This window comes from Ochotona princeps, chromosome 25 (assembly GCF_030435755.1).
Source record: "Ochotona princeps isolate mOchPri1 chromosome 25, mOchPri1.hap1, whole genome shotgun sequence".
NCBI lineage: Eukaryota > Metazoa > Chordata > Mammalia > Lagomorpha > Ochotonidae > Ochotona > Ochotona princeps.
In genome coordinates, this window is record NC_080856.1 from 3097120 (window position 1) to 3116327 (window position 19208).

Here is a 19208-nt window from a genome sequence, read left to right on the forward strand (position 1 = left end):
CAGCAGATGGAAGATATTTCTCTTTGTATCTCTTGCTCTCTGTAAATCTTCCTTCCAATAAATAAATAAATAAATAAATCTTAAAATAAGAACTAGGTTAAGACTCCAAATTGCATCACCAACAAGATTTTAAAATCATACTTTGGCATTGGCAGTAGTTATCCGGGGTAGCACACCCGAGGGGCGCGGCCGCGGCCACGGTACCTGTCCGTAGATACGGCTGGGCTTCTTGCCGCGGCAGCTGAGCAGCGCCCACCTGCGGTACTTCACATTGCACACGTGCACGTCGTTGCCGTTGCTCTCCCCGAACGGGATGCCCGTTCCTCCAAACACTAGCAGGTTGTTCCCATGCAGCACAACTGAAGAGAGAAGCACAAACAACACTTACACGCTGGCTTCCTGCAACGTGTTCTCACGTAAACCAGAAGATCTGAAAACTCAAAAACATCTGTTGCTTTGTTCTCGGAAGACAGCTCCAAGCGCATCCAGGGAAAGTTCTGCAGAAAAAGGGCTCAGTGCACACAAGCGAGGTTCACGCTCCACACCCACTCGTGAAGGACCCGGGGCTCTATGAGCCAGGGCATGGCACTGCTGCTCAGCGCAGGGCAAGGAGGCAGCCAAACACAGAACCATGAAGCACCAGACGTGCCTTGTTGGCAAAGGGCAGCAGGCACTCAGGAAGGAATTGATACAAGGCAACATGCAAGAAGCTTTGCAGCCCCCTTCTCTGTATCTTCTGCTTCTGCCAACACACACATACACACACACCACAAAACACACACGCTTAATATCTTCTACAAAATACTGGCACTATATTGTTTCAGTAGGTTTAAGGAAAAGTACTGAATCTTTACTACAGCATTGTAGGTAACAGCATGGTCTCTGCAAACAGGGAGCTGTGGGCTGCAATGCCAGTGTGACCTCAGGAAAGTTACCTAACCTTCCTTAAGTGATCTTCCCAGCAATCCTACACAGCAGGAACTATTATTATAAACCATGAAGCAGAGGTGGAGAGTGGGCTAAATACTCATTAAGGGTCTCCTAGAAGAACCTTGCCCAACTGGGATTCAACCCAGGCAATCTGGCCCCAGAGCCTGCACACCCAGCCACGGCACCCCAGAGCCTGCACACCCAGCCGCGGCCCCCCAGGGCCCCCGCACCCAGCCACGGCCCCCCAGAGCCTGCACACCCAGCCACGGCCCCCCAGGGCCCCCGCACCCAGCCGCGGCCCCCCAGGACCACGGCACCCAGCCACAGCCCCCCAGGCACCGCACACCCAGCCCCGGCCCACAGGTGCTCAGCCCCATCTCCTCATCGTCATCAGGCCCTCCAGGGCCTGCATCATGGAGTAGCTGGGAGGACTAACTCCATAGTGGATGAGAGGTACTCTGCTCCTCGGCTACTAATCACTGTTGCAACCAACCCCATTTGCTGATCTACGAGCGATGTATGATCGAATACACAGAACTCTCTGAGACATTATTAACTCCATTCTCCAGGGGAAGAAGTCAAAGCTAACACAAAAGTGGTAAGCAAACAGTACAGGGCTGGATTCAAACCCAGATCCCAGCTGGTATTATACAGTATTTACAAGGAGCACATGGCTCCGAACTTGGCCTCTCAGCCATTTCACAAAATCCAAAGTTCAGAATTGCTGTACTCACGTGACATGGATGCCAGTTCCCGGGGCATGTAGCCATCAGTGCCCATCTGGTGCCATACTCCTGTAGCGAAATGATACCTCCAGAGCTCCCTGAAGAGGGGGTAGTCCTCATTATCTGGGCCCCCTGACTCGTCATAGTCTGGGTTATAACCTCCAAACACATAGAGGTTGGTATTGTCTGCCACACAGCGGTGTCCACTTCGTGCTGGTGGAGGTCTGTGGCCTAGGAGAGAAGAGGACAGCGTCTCACGGTGGCACACACGAAGGAGGGACACTCATTTCAACTACAGAAGGGGACGGGGTGATCCTCACAGGTGTGGACTCTATATGCTTTGAGTGAATACGCCCACAAACATCACTCAAGGGGTTAAAGGAGCTAGGCTCCATCTCCATTTTGTATAATTACTTTTAGATGTGACAAATGTAAAAGCATTCTTCTCAAGGGAGGCAAAACAGGATGATAAAGTCAAGAAAAGAGCTAACAACTCAGAAAAGGAAGAGGAGGAGTAGGGACAGGAGGACAGGAATGTTTCATAATCTATAAGCTAGCAGCGCAAATTTTCTTATTTCCTTAAACACACACGCACACATCAACTAAATTAAACTGAATATTAGAGAACTACATAAACACAATCACAAATAAAATACACAAACAAAACCTATGATTTTTCTACAATTACATACTTAAAAAAAGAAACTGGCTGTGAAAGAGTTACACCAAAATTCAGAATCTAAATACCATTTAGGACACGGCAACTAACAAAGAAGATCCTTACACTTATCTCAAAGAACAGTTTTCATCCAATTAAGAACTTTGCTAAGAAAAGCTTTTCTACAACTTATACCTGAAAGCCCTCTGAAGATTAAATTACATCAACTCTTACTAACAATCACTTCAGGGCTATTTTAGACTAACAAGACAACATTTATATTATCTCCATCATGCTTACACCTTTTTATGCCAGGTTAGCCAAGCCTTGCATGGCTACAGATCCAAAGACGCTTCGACATCTACTGGGTGAAACAAGGAGCCAATGCAGTTGCATCTATTTTTGTGTGCTGGAAACAGATACTAGTGTGCTGTTAATGAATACCAGGACAACGCTAGGCACCTGATAAACACAGTGCAAACATTTACAACCCACCTACTGGAAGGCCTTACCTGTTTACTTCAACAAAAGTCCCACTCTCTAGGCTACATTATCAAACAAGAAATGAAAAGAAAAAACAGAGAATCCCTGAAACACTCCGTCCACCTTGCCAGTCCTCAGTCCATGCGTGCTTATTGCTCAAGCGCCAAGTCCTCTGCCCCATGTTTTACAGACTTCTGCTAACCTGGTCTGATGTATCACTCACGTTCACTGCCAGCCTGTTTACAATTGGTCTTTACTTGGAAAGGCCAATCCTTCCTTTAACATTGGCCTTGTCCATGTCCCCTTCGACCCAGAAGTGCCTCCATCAAGTCTACCCTACGCAGCCCTGGGGCTCCTCCACGTCAGAGGCACACTAACCAATTATTAAGGCACACATGCACAGTCAACAAAATAATTGCATCACAACTAAGCACAGCAGCGCATTAGGCAAACTAAAGTGAGCTGACAAATTTGCTGGTGAGCTTAGGTCTCGTGAGTAGAGGCCTCAATTTCTCCTTTTGGACTCCTGAAATACAAAGGGTGGCACGCAGCAGAGCAAGGGCTCCTATGTATATCTAGGCTTGAATCCAGGTTCTCTCTGATCACAACCTGGAAGCAGTCGCTGACCCTCACTGAGTCTTAGCTCATTTGGAGGTAGGGATATTACCGCACCTCTTCATACACCTGTTAAGTTAAAACAGGCTTATTGGTTTACACACGGTCTGTCTAGCAGGCTGCCAGCTATCTGAGGAAGAGGAGTGTGTTTGTATTAAATGTCCCATAATCAAGCCGGGAACACATGGGAGGCACTGAACAAAGTTAGGATTCAACTGACTTGACATTTAACTTTTCTCTACTCATTTAATCAATTTGTGTCTCTTTTTCAAATAGATGATAAACCCTTCAGGGGGCAACAGACCATGTGCAACAGTCATTGTATCAGCCACAATACCTCAAAGAGTTGGGGATATAGAGTGGGTATTAACAGTGTTGTTGACTTTGAATTTCAGGTCAAGGAAGACAGTAACAGGGATAATCCAAACAGTGCCCAACTTGGACTTGGCTACTAGTGTACTTTAGAGACATGATTTAGGGGACATGTGCTGGAATGTGTAATAGTCTCTTTAAGACACGAATGCCTCGAAGAATGAGCAAGGCAACTTTCAAGAAAAAAAGCAAAGAGTTGCTGAGTGTGCTTGACAGCAACTTGAGAATCTCTGGTCACTGGCTGTGTTGTTTGGCACCGACACATCAAAGCGGCTGTTAGGCAAACAGGAAGGCAGAGTATTTCCTTGAGTTTTTACCAGTTACGCAGCATGGAAGGTGTTCTAGGTGTGCTCCGAACTCTTTCTACACTGAGGGACTCACCTAATTACATCTTCAGCAGCTGGCAGAGTCACACACTTCCCATTAGTTCACTCACCTAGCGCTGTTGATCTAGTCCTGACACAATCACATCAGCCCTGTGCAGCCCACGAGCTAGGCTGGCCCGGCAGGTGCGGTGGTCACCAGCCGCTGCGGCACTGCGGCACTGCAGCCCACGAGCTAGGCTGGCCCGGCAGGTGTGGTGGTCACCAGCCACTGCGGCACTGCGGCACTGCGGCACTGCAGCCCACGAGCTAGGCTGGCCCGGCAGGTGCGGTGGTCACCAGCCACTGTGGCACTGCAGCACTGCAGCCCACGAGCTAGGCTGGCCCGGCAGGTGCAGTGGTCACCAGCCGCTGTGGCACTGCAGCACTGTAAATGCGGCTGGCCCGAGCACAGTGAAGCTTTGATACAGAAGATGGCCATACTTATACACGGACTTCAAAAAAGAACCCAAAGACCCTAAAGGGCTGCACTTTGTTAAATACTGATTATATGATAAATGGTATTTTTATTACAGCATGTTAAAAACAGATGACAAGGAATGTCACCGTTTTCAATCACTGTGGCTACTTGAAACTTTAAAGCTCTGTAGTTCGCTTGCTTCTGACAGATAGCAATGGTCTAGGCCTAGTGCTGGTTTTTGCTAATAATTTCAGGACTAATGCAAATTAAACCACTGGGTAAAAACTATCTAATCAATGTCTGATAAACATGAAGCACCGTTGTCAAGGAGTTTTACAGCGGGAAGGACTGAGGTAGCTCCTCGCTCATGCAGGCAACTACAGCTTCCTTCCTCACACATTTATAGCTCAGGGTGACTAATACATTGGAAAGACATTTCACCTGAGTGAGCTGTGGGGCTCTGTCAGGACTTAGGTAATGCAGACTATGCAATAATTTCCATTATGTGGAATACAGCATAGATTCCTTAACCTAGACAAAAATGCAATGGGCTTTAGGAACTAAAGCAGCTCTGTGAGGCCTCCAAATTCACCCTACAAATTTTTCTTAGAAATTACCTACTACTAGGACCTGGCACGATAGACTAGTGGCTAAAGTCCTTGCTTTGCATGGCTCAGCTCCAGCCGTGCGGCCACATGGGGAGCAAGTCAGTGGAATGAAGATTTTTCTGTCTTTCCTCCTCTCTGTATATCTGACTTTCCAATAAAAAATAAATAAAATCTTTAAAAAATTGTTATGGGCTGGTATAGCAGTTAAAAACATCCTTTGGGAAACCCGAATCCCACATGGGAGAGTGCCAGTTCTGCTTTTCACTGCAGCATGCTGTAGATGAGCACCCTGGGAAGACAGCCATGACCCAAGTCCTGGGGCTCCTGCCACGTCCATGGGGAGCTGGGCTGAGTCCCTGGCCCTTGGCTTCAGCCTGGCTGCTGTGAGCATCTGGGCAGTGAACCAGTATCCACATGGGAAATCTTCGTGCCTCTCCCCTTAAAAAAAAAAAAAAGACTGACTTACTTTTTTATTTGAAAGGTACAGTTACAGAGAGGGACGGATGGAGGCAGGGGGAATGTGGCATGTGTGTGTGAGAGAAAGAGAAAGAAAGAACGAATTAATTAATTAATTGGAATTAATTAATTTTCTTTTTTTTAAAAAAGATTTATTTTTATTACAAAGTCAGATATACAAAGAGGAGGAGAGACAGAGAGGAAGATCTTCCATCCGATGATTCACTCCCCAAGTGAGCCGCAACGGGCCGGTGCGCGCCGATCCGAAGCCGGGAACCAGGAACCTCTTCCAGGTCTCCCACGCGGGTGCAGTGTCCCAATGCATTGGGCCGTCCTCAACTGCTTTCCCAGGCCACAAGCAGGGAGCTGGATGGGAAGTGGAGCTGCCGGGATTAGAACTGGCGCCCAGATGGGATCCCGGCACGTTCAAGGTGAGGACTTTAGCCGCTAGGCCACGCCGCCGGGCCCAAATTAATTAATTTTCTATCCACTGGTTCACTCCCTAAGTGGCTGCAATGGCCAAAGCCAGGCTGATCTGAAGCTGGCTGGCAGGCCAGGTCTCCCAAGCAGGTGCAGGGTCCCAAGGCCCTGGAGTGTCCTCCACTGCTTTCCCAGGCACCCCAGCAGGGAGCTGGATGGGAGTGGAGGAGCTGGGACACAAACCAGGTGCCCAGATGGGACGCCAGCACTGCAGGCAGAGGCTCAGTGGCTTCACCATGGAGGTGGCTTCACCGTGGAGGTGGCTTCATCGTGGTAGTGGCTTCATCGTGGTAGTGGCTTCACCATGGAGGTGGCTTCACCATGGTGGTGGCTCCATAAGGTAACTTAATACAATTATTAGACACAATATTGCTCTTTCTAAAAAATGGACCAATCTATGATGCCAGCGATGTGTGTGGAAGCACCTGGTCACACTCCCTTTTAACCTCTTCATTTGTGCCAATCTGGTGGGCAGAACTGGTGTTAAATTAATTTTAATTGCCCTGCTCTTACCAGTTCCCATGTTTATGAGTCCATCTATAGTTCTTATTTTGAAATTGCTGGTCATATTCTTTTTTAGATTTTTTTTTTAATTGGAAAGTCAGATACAGAGAAGAGGAGAGACAGGAAAGATCCTCTGTCCGATGGTTCACTCCCCAAGCAGCCGCAATGGCTGGAGCTGAGCCGATCCGAAGCCAGGAGCCAGGAACTGCCTCCAGATTTCCCACGCGGGTGCAGGGTCCCAAGACTTTGGGCCATCCTTGACTGCTTTCCCAGGCCACAAGCTGGATGGGAAGGGGAGCTGCCGGGATTAGAACCGGCGCCACATGGTATCCAGGCACGTTCAAGGCGAGGACTTTAGCAGCTAGGCCACGCGGCCGGGCCCTGTTGGGGATGTGCCGCCGGGCCCGGTTGGGGATTTTATTTGGGGTATCCATTGAAGAAACACAATCTCTAGCCATTTCTTTAAAAATATCCACCAATTTTTTTTTCTCTTCTAAGTACTTTCTACATTTCTATACAACTGTGACTGCCTACCTTTTATTTTCTGAACTCCAATATACTTCTTTTGAATTTCATTTCACCTGAACTCTGAGCAGATCGTCTGCTATTGACGACAAAGCCCTGCCCTTCCGACGTGTGCACCTCTTTTCCTGGTCTGCAATCTCCAGGGCAAGTTGCAACAGTGGAGACCAGGTCGGGGTGGGTGTGTGTGTGTGTGTGTGTGTGTGTGTGTGTACACGTGCTGTTTGCTACTTCTGTAGATTACTCTCAGTAATATAAATGATCTTTCATCTCTAGATGCTTAATTTTTTTTCTTAGCAGGAATTGGTGTGAGTTCTTAAAAATATATAATCTACATTGAAATGTAACATAAATGGGTATTTAAGTTTACAATTCACTGTATTTTAACAAAATAAGCACAGTAAGTATCAGATTTTGTTAAATACTTTTGCTATCAGGAAAATCAGAATTCTTCCTTTAAGCCTACTAAAGCAGCAAACTAAACACACTGACAGGTAAGTCCTGCCTGACCCTGACTCCTTCTAAATTTCACCCCATCACACACAGCGTACCATGCTGTAATTTTTCCACTTTCCTGATTTCACTGAAATAATCTTTTCCCCTCATCATCCTATTACCCCTAATACTTTCTAAAAAACAAGCTTTTCTTTTTCAATTGAGATGAAGCATAAATTGTGTCTGGAAAAAAAACTGCTTATTAATGGTGGTTACCCCTGGCAAGAGGAACAAGCTGAGTGGAAATGAAAACGGCTTTTGCTTTTTAACTCCTTTTATTGTGAACTAGAACACAGGAACGTACATCAGCAGAACCTAACAACTGATTACAAAGGGAACGTGGAACTACCACCCGAGTCCAGAAACAGCCCATCACATCACCGTAGCAGCTGGCCACGTCCCCGCTGTCCCCCTGGGTGCTGCCAGCACCACGACTCCCTCCAAGCCACTCCTTCACCTGCAAATCTAACTACAGACTGCAGGCAACCACAGGCCTCGCACCGCACGTACGCATGGACCGAAACCAACACTGTTCACTCGGCTTCATCTGGAGTGAACTGATGGTTATCTCCTTTCCTTGTCCCTTTCACATCTAAGTTTCCAAGATCCAGTCCACCTGGCCATGCTGCAGCTGGTCGATGCACTTTCAGTGTGAAAGGCAGTTGCCATGTCTGAACACAAACAACTTGATCAGCACTCTAAGTCCAGAGACGGATGCTTGGATTGTTTGATCTGACTCTAAATGTTGCCGTGAACATTTCTGTACCTGCATTCACTTGCAGCCCCAGCAGTGCTGGCCGCAGCTGTGCCGATCTCGCTGCGGCCACTGGCAATCTTTATAACTTAGTGTTTCTTGTGGATTTGCAGATGCAGCTCAGGTCTCTAATAGGCATTTCTCTCATTTCTAATGAGGTTAAGCAGCTTTCTGTTTATCAGCCATCTGGATTTTTCCTTTTGGGAAATGCCTGCTCAAATCTCTTATACTTGGGCATTGTTAAGACATCCTTTAAAAACTGTTTTGTATAGAGCTGTCATATATCCTTGGGAAAACAACCCTCACTTCTCATCCCATGTGTTCTCATATTATTTGAATACTCATTTTAATAAGTAGCTCCTACACTTGTAAGTTATGCAGAGTTCTAAGACTTTCAGTACTACATCCAAATTTCTAGAATGTTCTATCTAAGTTTTACTGGTTTTTGTGCATACTATTCCTTCTTACATCCAAATCTTCCTCTTCGTTACTTTATTAGGAATCACTCTTCAATGAATTTTCTCAAAATGGGTATACATCACAAACTTTCAGATTTTATATTTTGATCCCTCATAAACATTAGTGAACCTATGGATATAGAATTTACCTTCAAAAAAGTTTTCCCTCAGAACACTGAAAGCACTTCTCTTCCAGAGAGACAGGACGCAATGAGGCCAAGGCCGGTGTCTTCTAGGGAACCTGCTAGAATCGTAGAGTAGCTCAGTGCTCTACAGGAGGAGACCTTTGAGTTGGGTTCTTTCTTTGAGCTGGAGGGCGTCATAGGTTGGTTTTTATGCTTTGTTTCTGCTTGGTCCTTGACACATATTTTATACTTGAAAACTCAGTCTTCACTACAGGGAACATTCTTCATTTCTTTATTCTGTCTATTCTGTTGTCTGCTCTTTTCCCTCTAGAGCTACCGCAAAACGAACACTGGGGCATTCCGAGCTATTCTCAAAGTACAAATTCCCTTCTATCCACTGGTTTACTCACTTCACAGTGTACACACTTCCTCTATTTTCATGAGATAACTGGTCCCAAGGCTGTCTAATAGTCAACCCTACACTGAATTTGTTTTTAGGAATCAACACTTCGACAAAAGCCACTTTACCAGTTAGGACTTTCTTCAGGAAGCTGCTTTTAAACTTTGTGTCCAGTTCACTCAGCTTGGAGTACACTTCCTAAAACTTTCCCTTCCGCCTGACCTCAACCCCACCAGGGGACCAGCGCGCTTGCTGCTACTCATCAGAGCTACACTCCGCCAAGTCTGACTTCCCTCGGGTGCTCGGTCACTATGCACCTCAACAAGCACAGGGCTTCGTGCTGGTGATGCGACAGGCCTCTCAGCGCCTGGACTGTCTCCAAGACCTTCTGACAGGAGGTCTGTCTGACAGAATCTGCAGGAAGTGGGACGCCTCCTCCTGGAGGGTGAAGGCTTCATTACCAAGCAGGCAGCTGCCGCGACATGCTGTGACTGCATATGGTCCCCTACAGGCTGACGTGGTGGAAGCTTGGACCCAGCATAATGTTACTGAGAGGTGGTGGGGCCTGTAAGAGGGAGTGGAGGTGACTAAATACTGCCCTCCTTAGTGGGTCATGCCCTTCTCAAGGGGCTGTGTTTCCTCAGGAATGTTTCAGTTGGGGGGAGGGTGAATAAACCGAAGCTTGTCAGTGTCTCCTCTGTTTTCCCACCATGGAATGGCACAGCATGAGGACCTCGCCAGGAGCCACACTTAACAGCTGATGTCACCTTCACTAACTTCACAACTGGGAGCTCAACATTTGTTCACAAAGCACCCAGACTTGGGTATTTCGTTACAGCAACATTAAAAGGATGCAGACAGACAGTATGACCCCTCTCTGTACCCCATTCCTCCATAGGACACCCTTTCTTTCCACCCTCCACGCAGCCCTCTTCAACCTACCGTGAGGTCCAGCACCTAAGGCTCTGCTTACTGCCCTTCTCCAATCTCAGCCCATGCTCACCGTGTCTGCCCAAACCTCCCTAAACAAATCCCTGCCTCCACTGGAAAAACTTTATTCTGACAACTAATGCCACTGCTAGAGCTCTTCACACGGAGGGAGGGAGAGGAGGGCAGGGGAGTAAGTGACTAACTCCCTGTCACTTTCCTTGTCCCCAAAGCCACTCCATTTTCTTACATTTGCAGACTTCAGCTTGGAGTTTCAGGACAAAACACTAGGAGAAAACTATCTGACTCCTGTGGCCAGCAGCAGTACCTATTTGGACAGTACCATATTCTGGGCTGGTTTTTCTATCAGAACAATTTCAATTGCTTTTCATAATCCTGGAATTCTTCAAAATTTCTACCACTAAACAGCAAAAAGGATAACTACTAAGATGAATTCATATTGGTTACATGTGAAAACTGCTAAGTGTACAGCACACTCTCCTGAAGGTCACAGTCACTCTAGGAACCACGTACTAGTAGGAACGAATTTGATTGGCCTGATTTTTACTGCTTAGGAAACAAGCAAAAAAACAAACCATCACCAACAACAACCAAAACACACCCCAAAACCAGTATAACTTGCCCAACATCACACACATTGGGCAAACAGCAAAGCTTGAATTCAGACACTAGCAAGTCAGCTTCGCAGCCTCCTGGTTGTGTTTCTTGATGGAATTAGACTTGCTACCATTTTCCATTTTCAGTGATATCTGAGAAACAGGGGAAGGTAAATGGGCATGTTCAGAGCACCATTTCCTGATGCGAAGCCACCATTTTCACTAATACAGTATTGTTTTCATCACACCCCCTTCAATAATTCATCAGTTCCCTCTCACTGCCTCCAGAGAGAAGCTGAGAACACACCAGAACTTTTTAATCCTGCCCAATTCCTTGACTGTGGCTTCTCAATAATTCCATCCAACTCAAAATCATGTATCTACCACACACACTGGAGGTGAACGCAGTGAAAGGCTCTCTCCTCCTCGCCCTGGTCTTGCAGAGTTTACAATCTAATGGAACACCGGCTGAGCCAACAAGTGACTCTAACGCTAACTGCTGTGACCCAGGCAGGCACTCAGAAGGTTCTACCAGAACCAAGAGGAGACAGGCCTGCCAAGCAAGTCTCCCTGAACATGACAAACCATTCAAGGACAAACAAGAAAGAGGTCTGCCAGAGAGATTTCCCTGAAAATCACTTTTAAACTGTTAGATGATAAGCTATTACTTTGAAAAGATTAAAATGAATTTACCATCTTTTCCCTAAAACCACGTGCTCATCCACACAACACCTGCTGCTGCTCCACACGGAAGCCGGAAGTCAGGTCTAACTCCTCCTCCTCCTCTCTGATCAGTCATCAAGTGTTTTTGAAATCCACTTCATATCTCCAATCAACTGCCTATTTTTCATTCCTAGGACAACTACCTACCTTTCAACCTCTAACATTTCTCAGCTTGCTAATTATAATAATCTCCTAACTAGTCTTTCAGTTAAATCTCTTTACCAATTGGAGATATGATCCTGAAGATTTCCTAGGCACGGGGACCACTTGGCCAGCTCCAGCTTCTTCCGTCGCCTCATTCCTACGACCTCCAAGAGCCATGTGTCCCTCGCCATCTCGATGCGTCTGCTCCAGCTGCTCGGTCGCCAGGCCTCCTTGCCATCAGCTCCTCAGCCTCACAGACACTCCTTTCTCACCCTTGTCCCAGCAAGTTGAGTTGGGCATCTCCTCATGAGCTCCCTGTCACACTACTCCATCAGGACCCTCGTCACAAAGAATTATGCTCAAGTTGTTCTGCAACTGGCTTTTTGCGTCATTACCTATGATGCAGACCATCACACTAGCACAGCGCCTGGCATATAGGAAACAATCAAGAAATAGCAAAATAATGGAATAATGAACAAACAAACCAAGCCAGGTAACCGTGTGGAAGTTGATGAGACAACCACAGGAGATGATATGAAGAGGGACAGAGCACGGAGGCACACCCATCTTGAGTGGCAGGAGGAAAGAAGGTCATGGAGGCACAGACTGAACAATCAGAGGCAGGAAGAGAACATCCAGCATTGGACTGTACAGCAGCACAAAAGAAGAGAGAAGCTAACGACAGGCGTCCAGGGCAACCCACAGCACTGGGAACCGGGACAGGCCAGGGTTGCACAGGAGGCGGCTGGGATGGGCACTGCCGTGGGGAGGGCACTCGGCCGCCCTTCTCAGCCCTGGGACCAGCTTGCTCAGCCCGCGTGTGAGCCAGTGGATGGAACTTACCTGCGCAATCTTTTTTTCCCACAATTAAAACTGAAAAACAGACTCTACAAAATAAAACCCACCATCTAGATATAACCAATTATTTTACTATTTCCTTGGTCTGTTGTTTATACTTTTACATAACAAGTATTCCACTGAAATAATTTAAGTATATTTGGTGAACATTGAACAGTAAATCTTAATTTGTGTTTTATTCAAAGTTAGGTTTCTCATTGTAAATTAATAAATCAGATTCTAATTTATAAATGAAGAAAAGAATTTTAAATGCCTGCTTGGACACACACATGCTTTTTGGGGTCTGGGGGGCCTTTCTTTATCTTTCTTTCTTTTTTGTCACATAAAACTCTCAATTTTTATCAATAAAAGGTGGTGACAAGGCGGTGCCCCGTCCCACTGATGTCACCTCGGCTGAGGCCTGACTTTACGCTGCGCGTGCTGCACTGCCAGTGGGGGCAGGTTAGGCACAGATGCAGACACAGCTGTATCAGCTACAGGATTTTTAATCTAGGTTTTACAAATTTCTTCTTCAGTTAAAATTAGATACATTGGCTTATGAATTAACACCGTCTAAACTGCAACGTGAAACATGCTTTCTTGATAACATCATATGCACAGTGACAGTGTGGATGGAAGTTTTCAACTTTCTTCTCACAGTTCCTTTTTTCAATTTAGGATATGTTTGAATCTGAGAAATCAAAGTGAAAGGAACCCAAGATTGTTAAAGTAAGAATGGCAAGGTCAAAGGGCATGAACCCTGTAAGGTTTTTGATACTGGATTCAGAAAATCTGTAAAATAATTTACACTTCCCTCAACACACAGGTTTATCCTGCTTTCTCAACACTGTCCAGTCTCACGTTGAGTCTCTGCCTGCTTACCACGCGAAAATGTCTTCATATTTAAACGGTCATGTTTTTAATAGAAGTAGACATCAATATTTGCCCATGTTTAATGTGTTTCTGTTTTGCAAATTCATTACTTACAATGTTTTACCTATTCTAGGGGATATTTGCTTCTAACCTATTGATTTATAAGAGCTCTTTATATATTCATGAAATTAAATATTAAATATTAAATATTTGTTACAAATATTCCATTGTTTATTTCTGTTTTATTTGTGGTATTTGACATAAAAGACTTTTTATTTTATACCATTACATATATTTTTTATTTCTTCCTCACAATCACATTTAGAAAATTCCTACCACATCCATGGTTTACAAGTTACTCACTCACAGGTCTTTCTGCTAAGGTTAGGACGGGATGCCAATGACAGCAATGGGGTGACTGCTTCTACCATCTCATACACACTAGGTGGTTCCAACTCCCCAAAACTTGCAACCGCAATTCCAACAACAGTCAACATGAAACAGATATTTAAAATTAAGTTCTGGATTTTGATCGCCCCAATTTTAGCTGCCTCCTTAATTTTAAGAAACCAGAGTTTAAAAGTTTAGGAAATTCATTCAAAGTTCTCTGTAACCCACACGCAGCACAGATCTCTTGCTGGTTGTCACCCACCTCTCAAAAACCTGTTAGGGATCCTTATGATGGGACAGGACTGAATGAAGCGCCTCCTAACTGGGTCCCATCGTATTTTCTTCTTACCTGTTACCACAATTATCAGCAGTAAGTCAGACACATACAACACATGGCAAATACTACATAGTTACTTTAGTTATAAAGACAGAAAAACAGGAAACAAAACAACACTTGAATACAGAAGGAGGTGACATAAAGTAGCAATTAACTGGGAAGTAAAAAATTTTAAGTAAATATATAAGCAGTGATGACGTTTTAACTCTTAACACCAAAAGAACCCAAAAGTTCACATCCAATTTTATGTACTTTTTTTGGAATTTGATTCAATAATATATACACTCAATAATCACCAATGCCATCTTGTGGCAAAAATTCACCAAGAGTTCTACAAACACATCTTTTAAAACGCTGACATTTTAAAGTCAACGAGTATGAAAAAAGGAGTTCACCAGAACCAACTGGGCAGATCATGGACTGTGTTGTGTTAAAAACTTACTAGCCTTCTTTCATTAGTTATATGGTTAACAGGATAAACCAATGAATACTGTTTAAACAGGAAATAAGCTGAAATTCCTATTCCTAAAATTCTAGGATAGCAACCAGATAAAACAATTAATATTGTGGCACTTCTGTAGGTAAAGGGAGTTCATGAACCTTCCCAGTTACAAACTGGCCCCACGTAAACCTCAAATAAAACAGCTCTAAAGTAGAAGAAAAAATGTAATGAATTTATAAAATGTTTAAATGCAATCACTTTCTCTCTTCATGAAGCTTCGACAGCTCCCAAAGGCAGCTCTGACACTAAAATAAAACCATTTACAGGGCGCCCAAAACTTACAGAGAGCTTCCGCAGACACTGGTTTCTATGATCATCATCACAGTCCTCTGCTGATGCAAGTCACTGCATCACACACCTGCCGTGCCTGGACCGCTCAGCGAGGCTCTAAAGTCGGAGAAGAACGCTGTGACTCCTTCCCCGAGAGCTCACAGGCACGTGTGCAAACACTCACTACACCACAGTGAAGGAACTGTGACGGGCGATAAAAACACTTTGAAGAAGATGTAATCAACACAATTTAGAGGCGAAGCAGCCTTCTGACATGGACTGACCTTCTTCTGCTACAGCACACTTACCCTCTCTCCGATGCCCAGAAACCATCAGTTTCCTTTTAGGCAATGGGCACTATATTTAGATATTCACCATCATGGACTAGTTCACCTGCGGCAGACCTTGTACAAATCCACAAATCCTGTCTAATGAAAAGGTACTGCTTTCATGTGTGTTCTTAACGCCACGGACAAAACAGACTCACGAGCAAGGTGAAATGTTCTTTACCTTGCAGGAAGGCCATCCTAAGCCTTTTAAACCAGTGGTTCCCAAATGGGAGTCAACAGACCACTGTTATGCTAAGGCAGAGAGCCAGCAGGCTGACACAAAACAAAGCAAATATGGACAAGGTAGTAGATTCTTCAAAAAACAAAAATATTCCATTCAAAGTCTTTTTTAAAAAAATAAGATCTGAATATCTTGTTGCCACATATTCTTTATGGGATGGTAGGACAGGAAATGGTAGTTGGCTTTGCTTCTTAATAACCTTTCATGAAAAACAGAAAATTTAAAAGCCTAGATCTACACTTTAAAAATGTGTGTGTGTGTATATATGCACACACACATATATATACTATATATTACAGATATCACATATATATATTACACACACACACATAGATAAATGTCAAAGGTTTGGGATCACCAAGAGTGCAGTCTCAGCACTGCTTTGAATGAAACGCTATGTGCCAGTGACCCCTGAGTCCAGGGCTACACCCGGCATCGCCAAAGGATGCATGACCTGTGAGAAGCTTCCCTCCCCCTCAAGAAACTTACATTCTATTTAGGGAGACAGGACAGACACATAAAACAATTAGCAATACACGACAAAATATAACAAGTGATTAGCTTAATATCTGACATCTTTATTAAAAGCAGTAAAATGTACATACCCTTTGACCCAGCTATTCCACTTCTAGGAATCTATTCCTAAAGAAACAATCATAGATGGCAAGGAAAGACGTATGGACAAAGGTATTAAGTATAGGATTACCTACAACAGTAAAAAGTTAGAAACACTTTCAATGTCCAGTGACAGGGAGATGGGTGAGTAAGGATGCTAAATAAACACACTTCAATGTGCTCACAGTCCACGTAACACTTAAAGAGTGTTAGACTATTAGTGTGACAACACAGTCACAACATATTACAAATGAAACATGCAAGGTATAACAGCATGAGATAAGACATTATTTCAGCAGAAAAGAATATCTACATATATTCATTAAAAACACCCAAAGGACACACATCACATTTATTTCGAGTTAGTTTGGTTATTAGTGATTTCCGCTTTGCCTCTGTGTTGGTCTCTGTCCCAAGCTCTCTAAACGAGATGTCATAACCGTCCTGAGTAGCCATAGTTGGAAGAAAACCAATTAGCAAACCACTTTTAGAAAAAAAAATGATATGTGTGTATATATATTATATATATATACGCACATGTACATGCATACACACACATATATACACAATTTATAAACGTCAGAAACAAACATACTAAAGTGTTAAGTTATGATTGAGGTAATTAGATCTTCTATGTTATACATGGCATATACATTTTCATGTTACAATGAAAAAGCATAAAACTGCTTCAGCACTACACTGAGGGCGTGCCACTGAGAATCACCGGGTCGGGCTGCTACCAGTCACACTGCGCATGTTCGCGCACAGCACCGGTGCGGCACGGGACCCACAGCACGGCCAGCGCAGGCGGATGTCTCTACAAGGCACTGACTCCAAACCTCTCTCCTCCTCACCAGAGGAACAGGGGAAAACCCAGCAAGACATCAACAGAACACCAACAAATGCGCATGCTCTCACGATAAAACAACATTCTCCACTGCATTTCAGTTTCCTAGTCTGAATCTGCCTCACTGACATTCATTCTCCTCCTATTCCACCTCCTCGTGTTCCATCTGCCCTCGTCACCAGTGACTGCCTAACAGCAATCTTCAAAACAAACGAAAGCCCTTATTTTATTCAATCGTTTCTTTTTTTGGCTGGCTTTTAAAATTTTTCTCCTTTTTTTACTAGTCATTAACCAAACTGAGCCGGCAGGTGAACAAGCAAGCCAGCTCATTTTCCCCGAGGTCTCCCAGACAACACAGACATATCTTCAAAAATATACAATCCAAAGAAACCAAGAGAAGCCCTTATTAGACTAGAGCTATCAGGAATCATGAAATATGAAAAGTTGACGGGATCAGACTACAAGAGTAAGCCATGGTCCCACAGATGTAGACGGAGAGACGGAGTGAGTGGGGGAGCAGCGCTTGGGGCGAAACTAACGCTGAAGACGGGAGACTACAGGAAGCAGCGAGCATTTCTCAAACACAGCACAAGGTGAAAAAGCAAGTCAGCACTTCCCACACACCTGCTGGTTTTGGCTCCCAGATATGAACATTGGGCTAAAAGTGTTACCAGCTAGGAGCAGAGCAGACACAGCTGGAGTCGACAGGCCAGGGGCCTGAGCTGATAGGAACCCCCAGCAGAAGAGGGGGCGCCACAGGCAACTACGCACAATCAGGGAGTAGTAACCCCCAGAAGAGGGGGCGCCACAGGCAACTACGCACAATCAGGGAGTAGTAACCCCCAGAAGAGGGGGCACCACAGGCAACTATGCACAATCAGGGAATAGTAACCCCCAGAAGAGGGGGCACCACAGTGGAGAAGCTGGCATCACCACTGTGTAACTAGGCACAATCAGGGAGGACCCGGGGCAGTACAAACAACTACAGCATTCACAGGACAGCCACCAAAAACCTCCAGAGGACCCAAACATGAAAGAGGAGAAACCACATAAAATGTTACAACACGGAAGAGAATTTAGCAGTTTCTATTAAAAGCCCAACTTTGTTCTCTTTGCAGAAATGTACAAGCTAATCCCAAAATGTCATATAGAAACAAAAGGAACTGCTAAATACCAAAACAATCCTGAAAGAGAGCTAAGTTAGAAGACACGCACTGCTTTCAAAACTTAACAACAAGGATACAGTTTACAAACCACTGTGTTCCTGGCATCATGAAGGACACAAAGACAAGGGAAGTGACCCCAGTATTCACGCTCCATAGATTGCTGAGAAGGGTGAAGACTAGTCAGTGGTAAACGAACTACCTTTTCAACAAACGGCCAGGCAACAAGTGGACACACCTTTAACCTTAGAACTCCTCATCCATCAAATCCTTCTCATTGAAGAGTGAAAGGACGGGCCCGGCAGCCTGGCCTAGCTGCTAAAGTCCTCGCCTTGAACGTGCCGGGATCCCATATGGGCGCCGGTTCTAATCCCGGCAGCCCCGCTTCCCATCCAGCTCCCTGCTTGTGGCCTGGGAAAGCAGTCGAGGACGGTCCAATGCATTGGGACACTGCACCCGCATGGGAGACCCGGAAGAGGTTCCTGGTTCCAAGCTTCGGATCGGCACGCACCGGCCGTTGTGCTCACTTGGGGAGTGAATCATCGGACAGAAGATCTTCCTCTCTGTCTCTTTTCCTCTCTGTATATCTGACTTTGTAATAAAATAAATAAAATCTTTAAAAAAAAAAGAGTGAAAGGACACAGATTGTATCCCTCACACTTCTGATGAACACATTGTTCAAAAATATTTTTTAAAAATCCAAAAACAATAAATAAGACACGAGAAGAGGACATCAGAGACACAGGAAAACCTTGAAGAATGAAAAAAAACTACTGACTGGGGGAGAAAAATAACCCCAAATCCAACCAGCACCCACCGGCACCGACTTCACAGTCTCAGTGGTGGCAGCCTGGCCACCAGTGGGATGCCTGGGTTCCCAGCTCCGCTGCATGGCAGCTTGTTGCTGGTGCGCACCCTGGGAGGCAGCAGGTGGTAAGCTGGGCCCCGCCTACACGCCTGGGAGACTGACTGGTCTGACTGCCAGCTCTAGCCTGGCCCAGACCTCACCACTGTAGGTATTTAGG

At 45.1% G+C, this 19208-nt stretch overlaps 1 protein-coding gene across 2 annotated transcripts in view; it reads right to left on the reverse strand.

The window, feature by feature from the left end:
- KLHDC10 (kelch domain containing 10) overlaps window positions 1–19208 on the reverse strand; it is a 42942-nt gene that overhangs the window by 11041 nt on the left and 12693 nt on the right. Inside the window, exons 2-4 of one of the 2 annotated variants that reach the window (XM_058654897.1) lie at window positions 14142–14228; window positions 1665–1886; window positions 205–359 (exon numbers count right to left, since the gene is read on the reverse strand). In XM_058654897.1, the coding sequence (XP_058510880.1) occupies window positions 205–359; window positions 1665–1886; window positions 14142–14228 (464 nt within the window). The remainder of the gene's footprint in view (window positions 1–204; window positions 360–1664; window positions 1887–14141; window positions 14229–19208) is intronic. The other variant, XM_058654898.1, reaches the window with a different exon arrangement.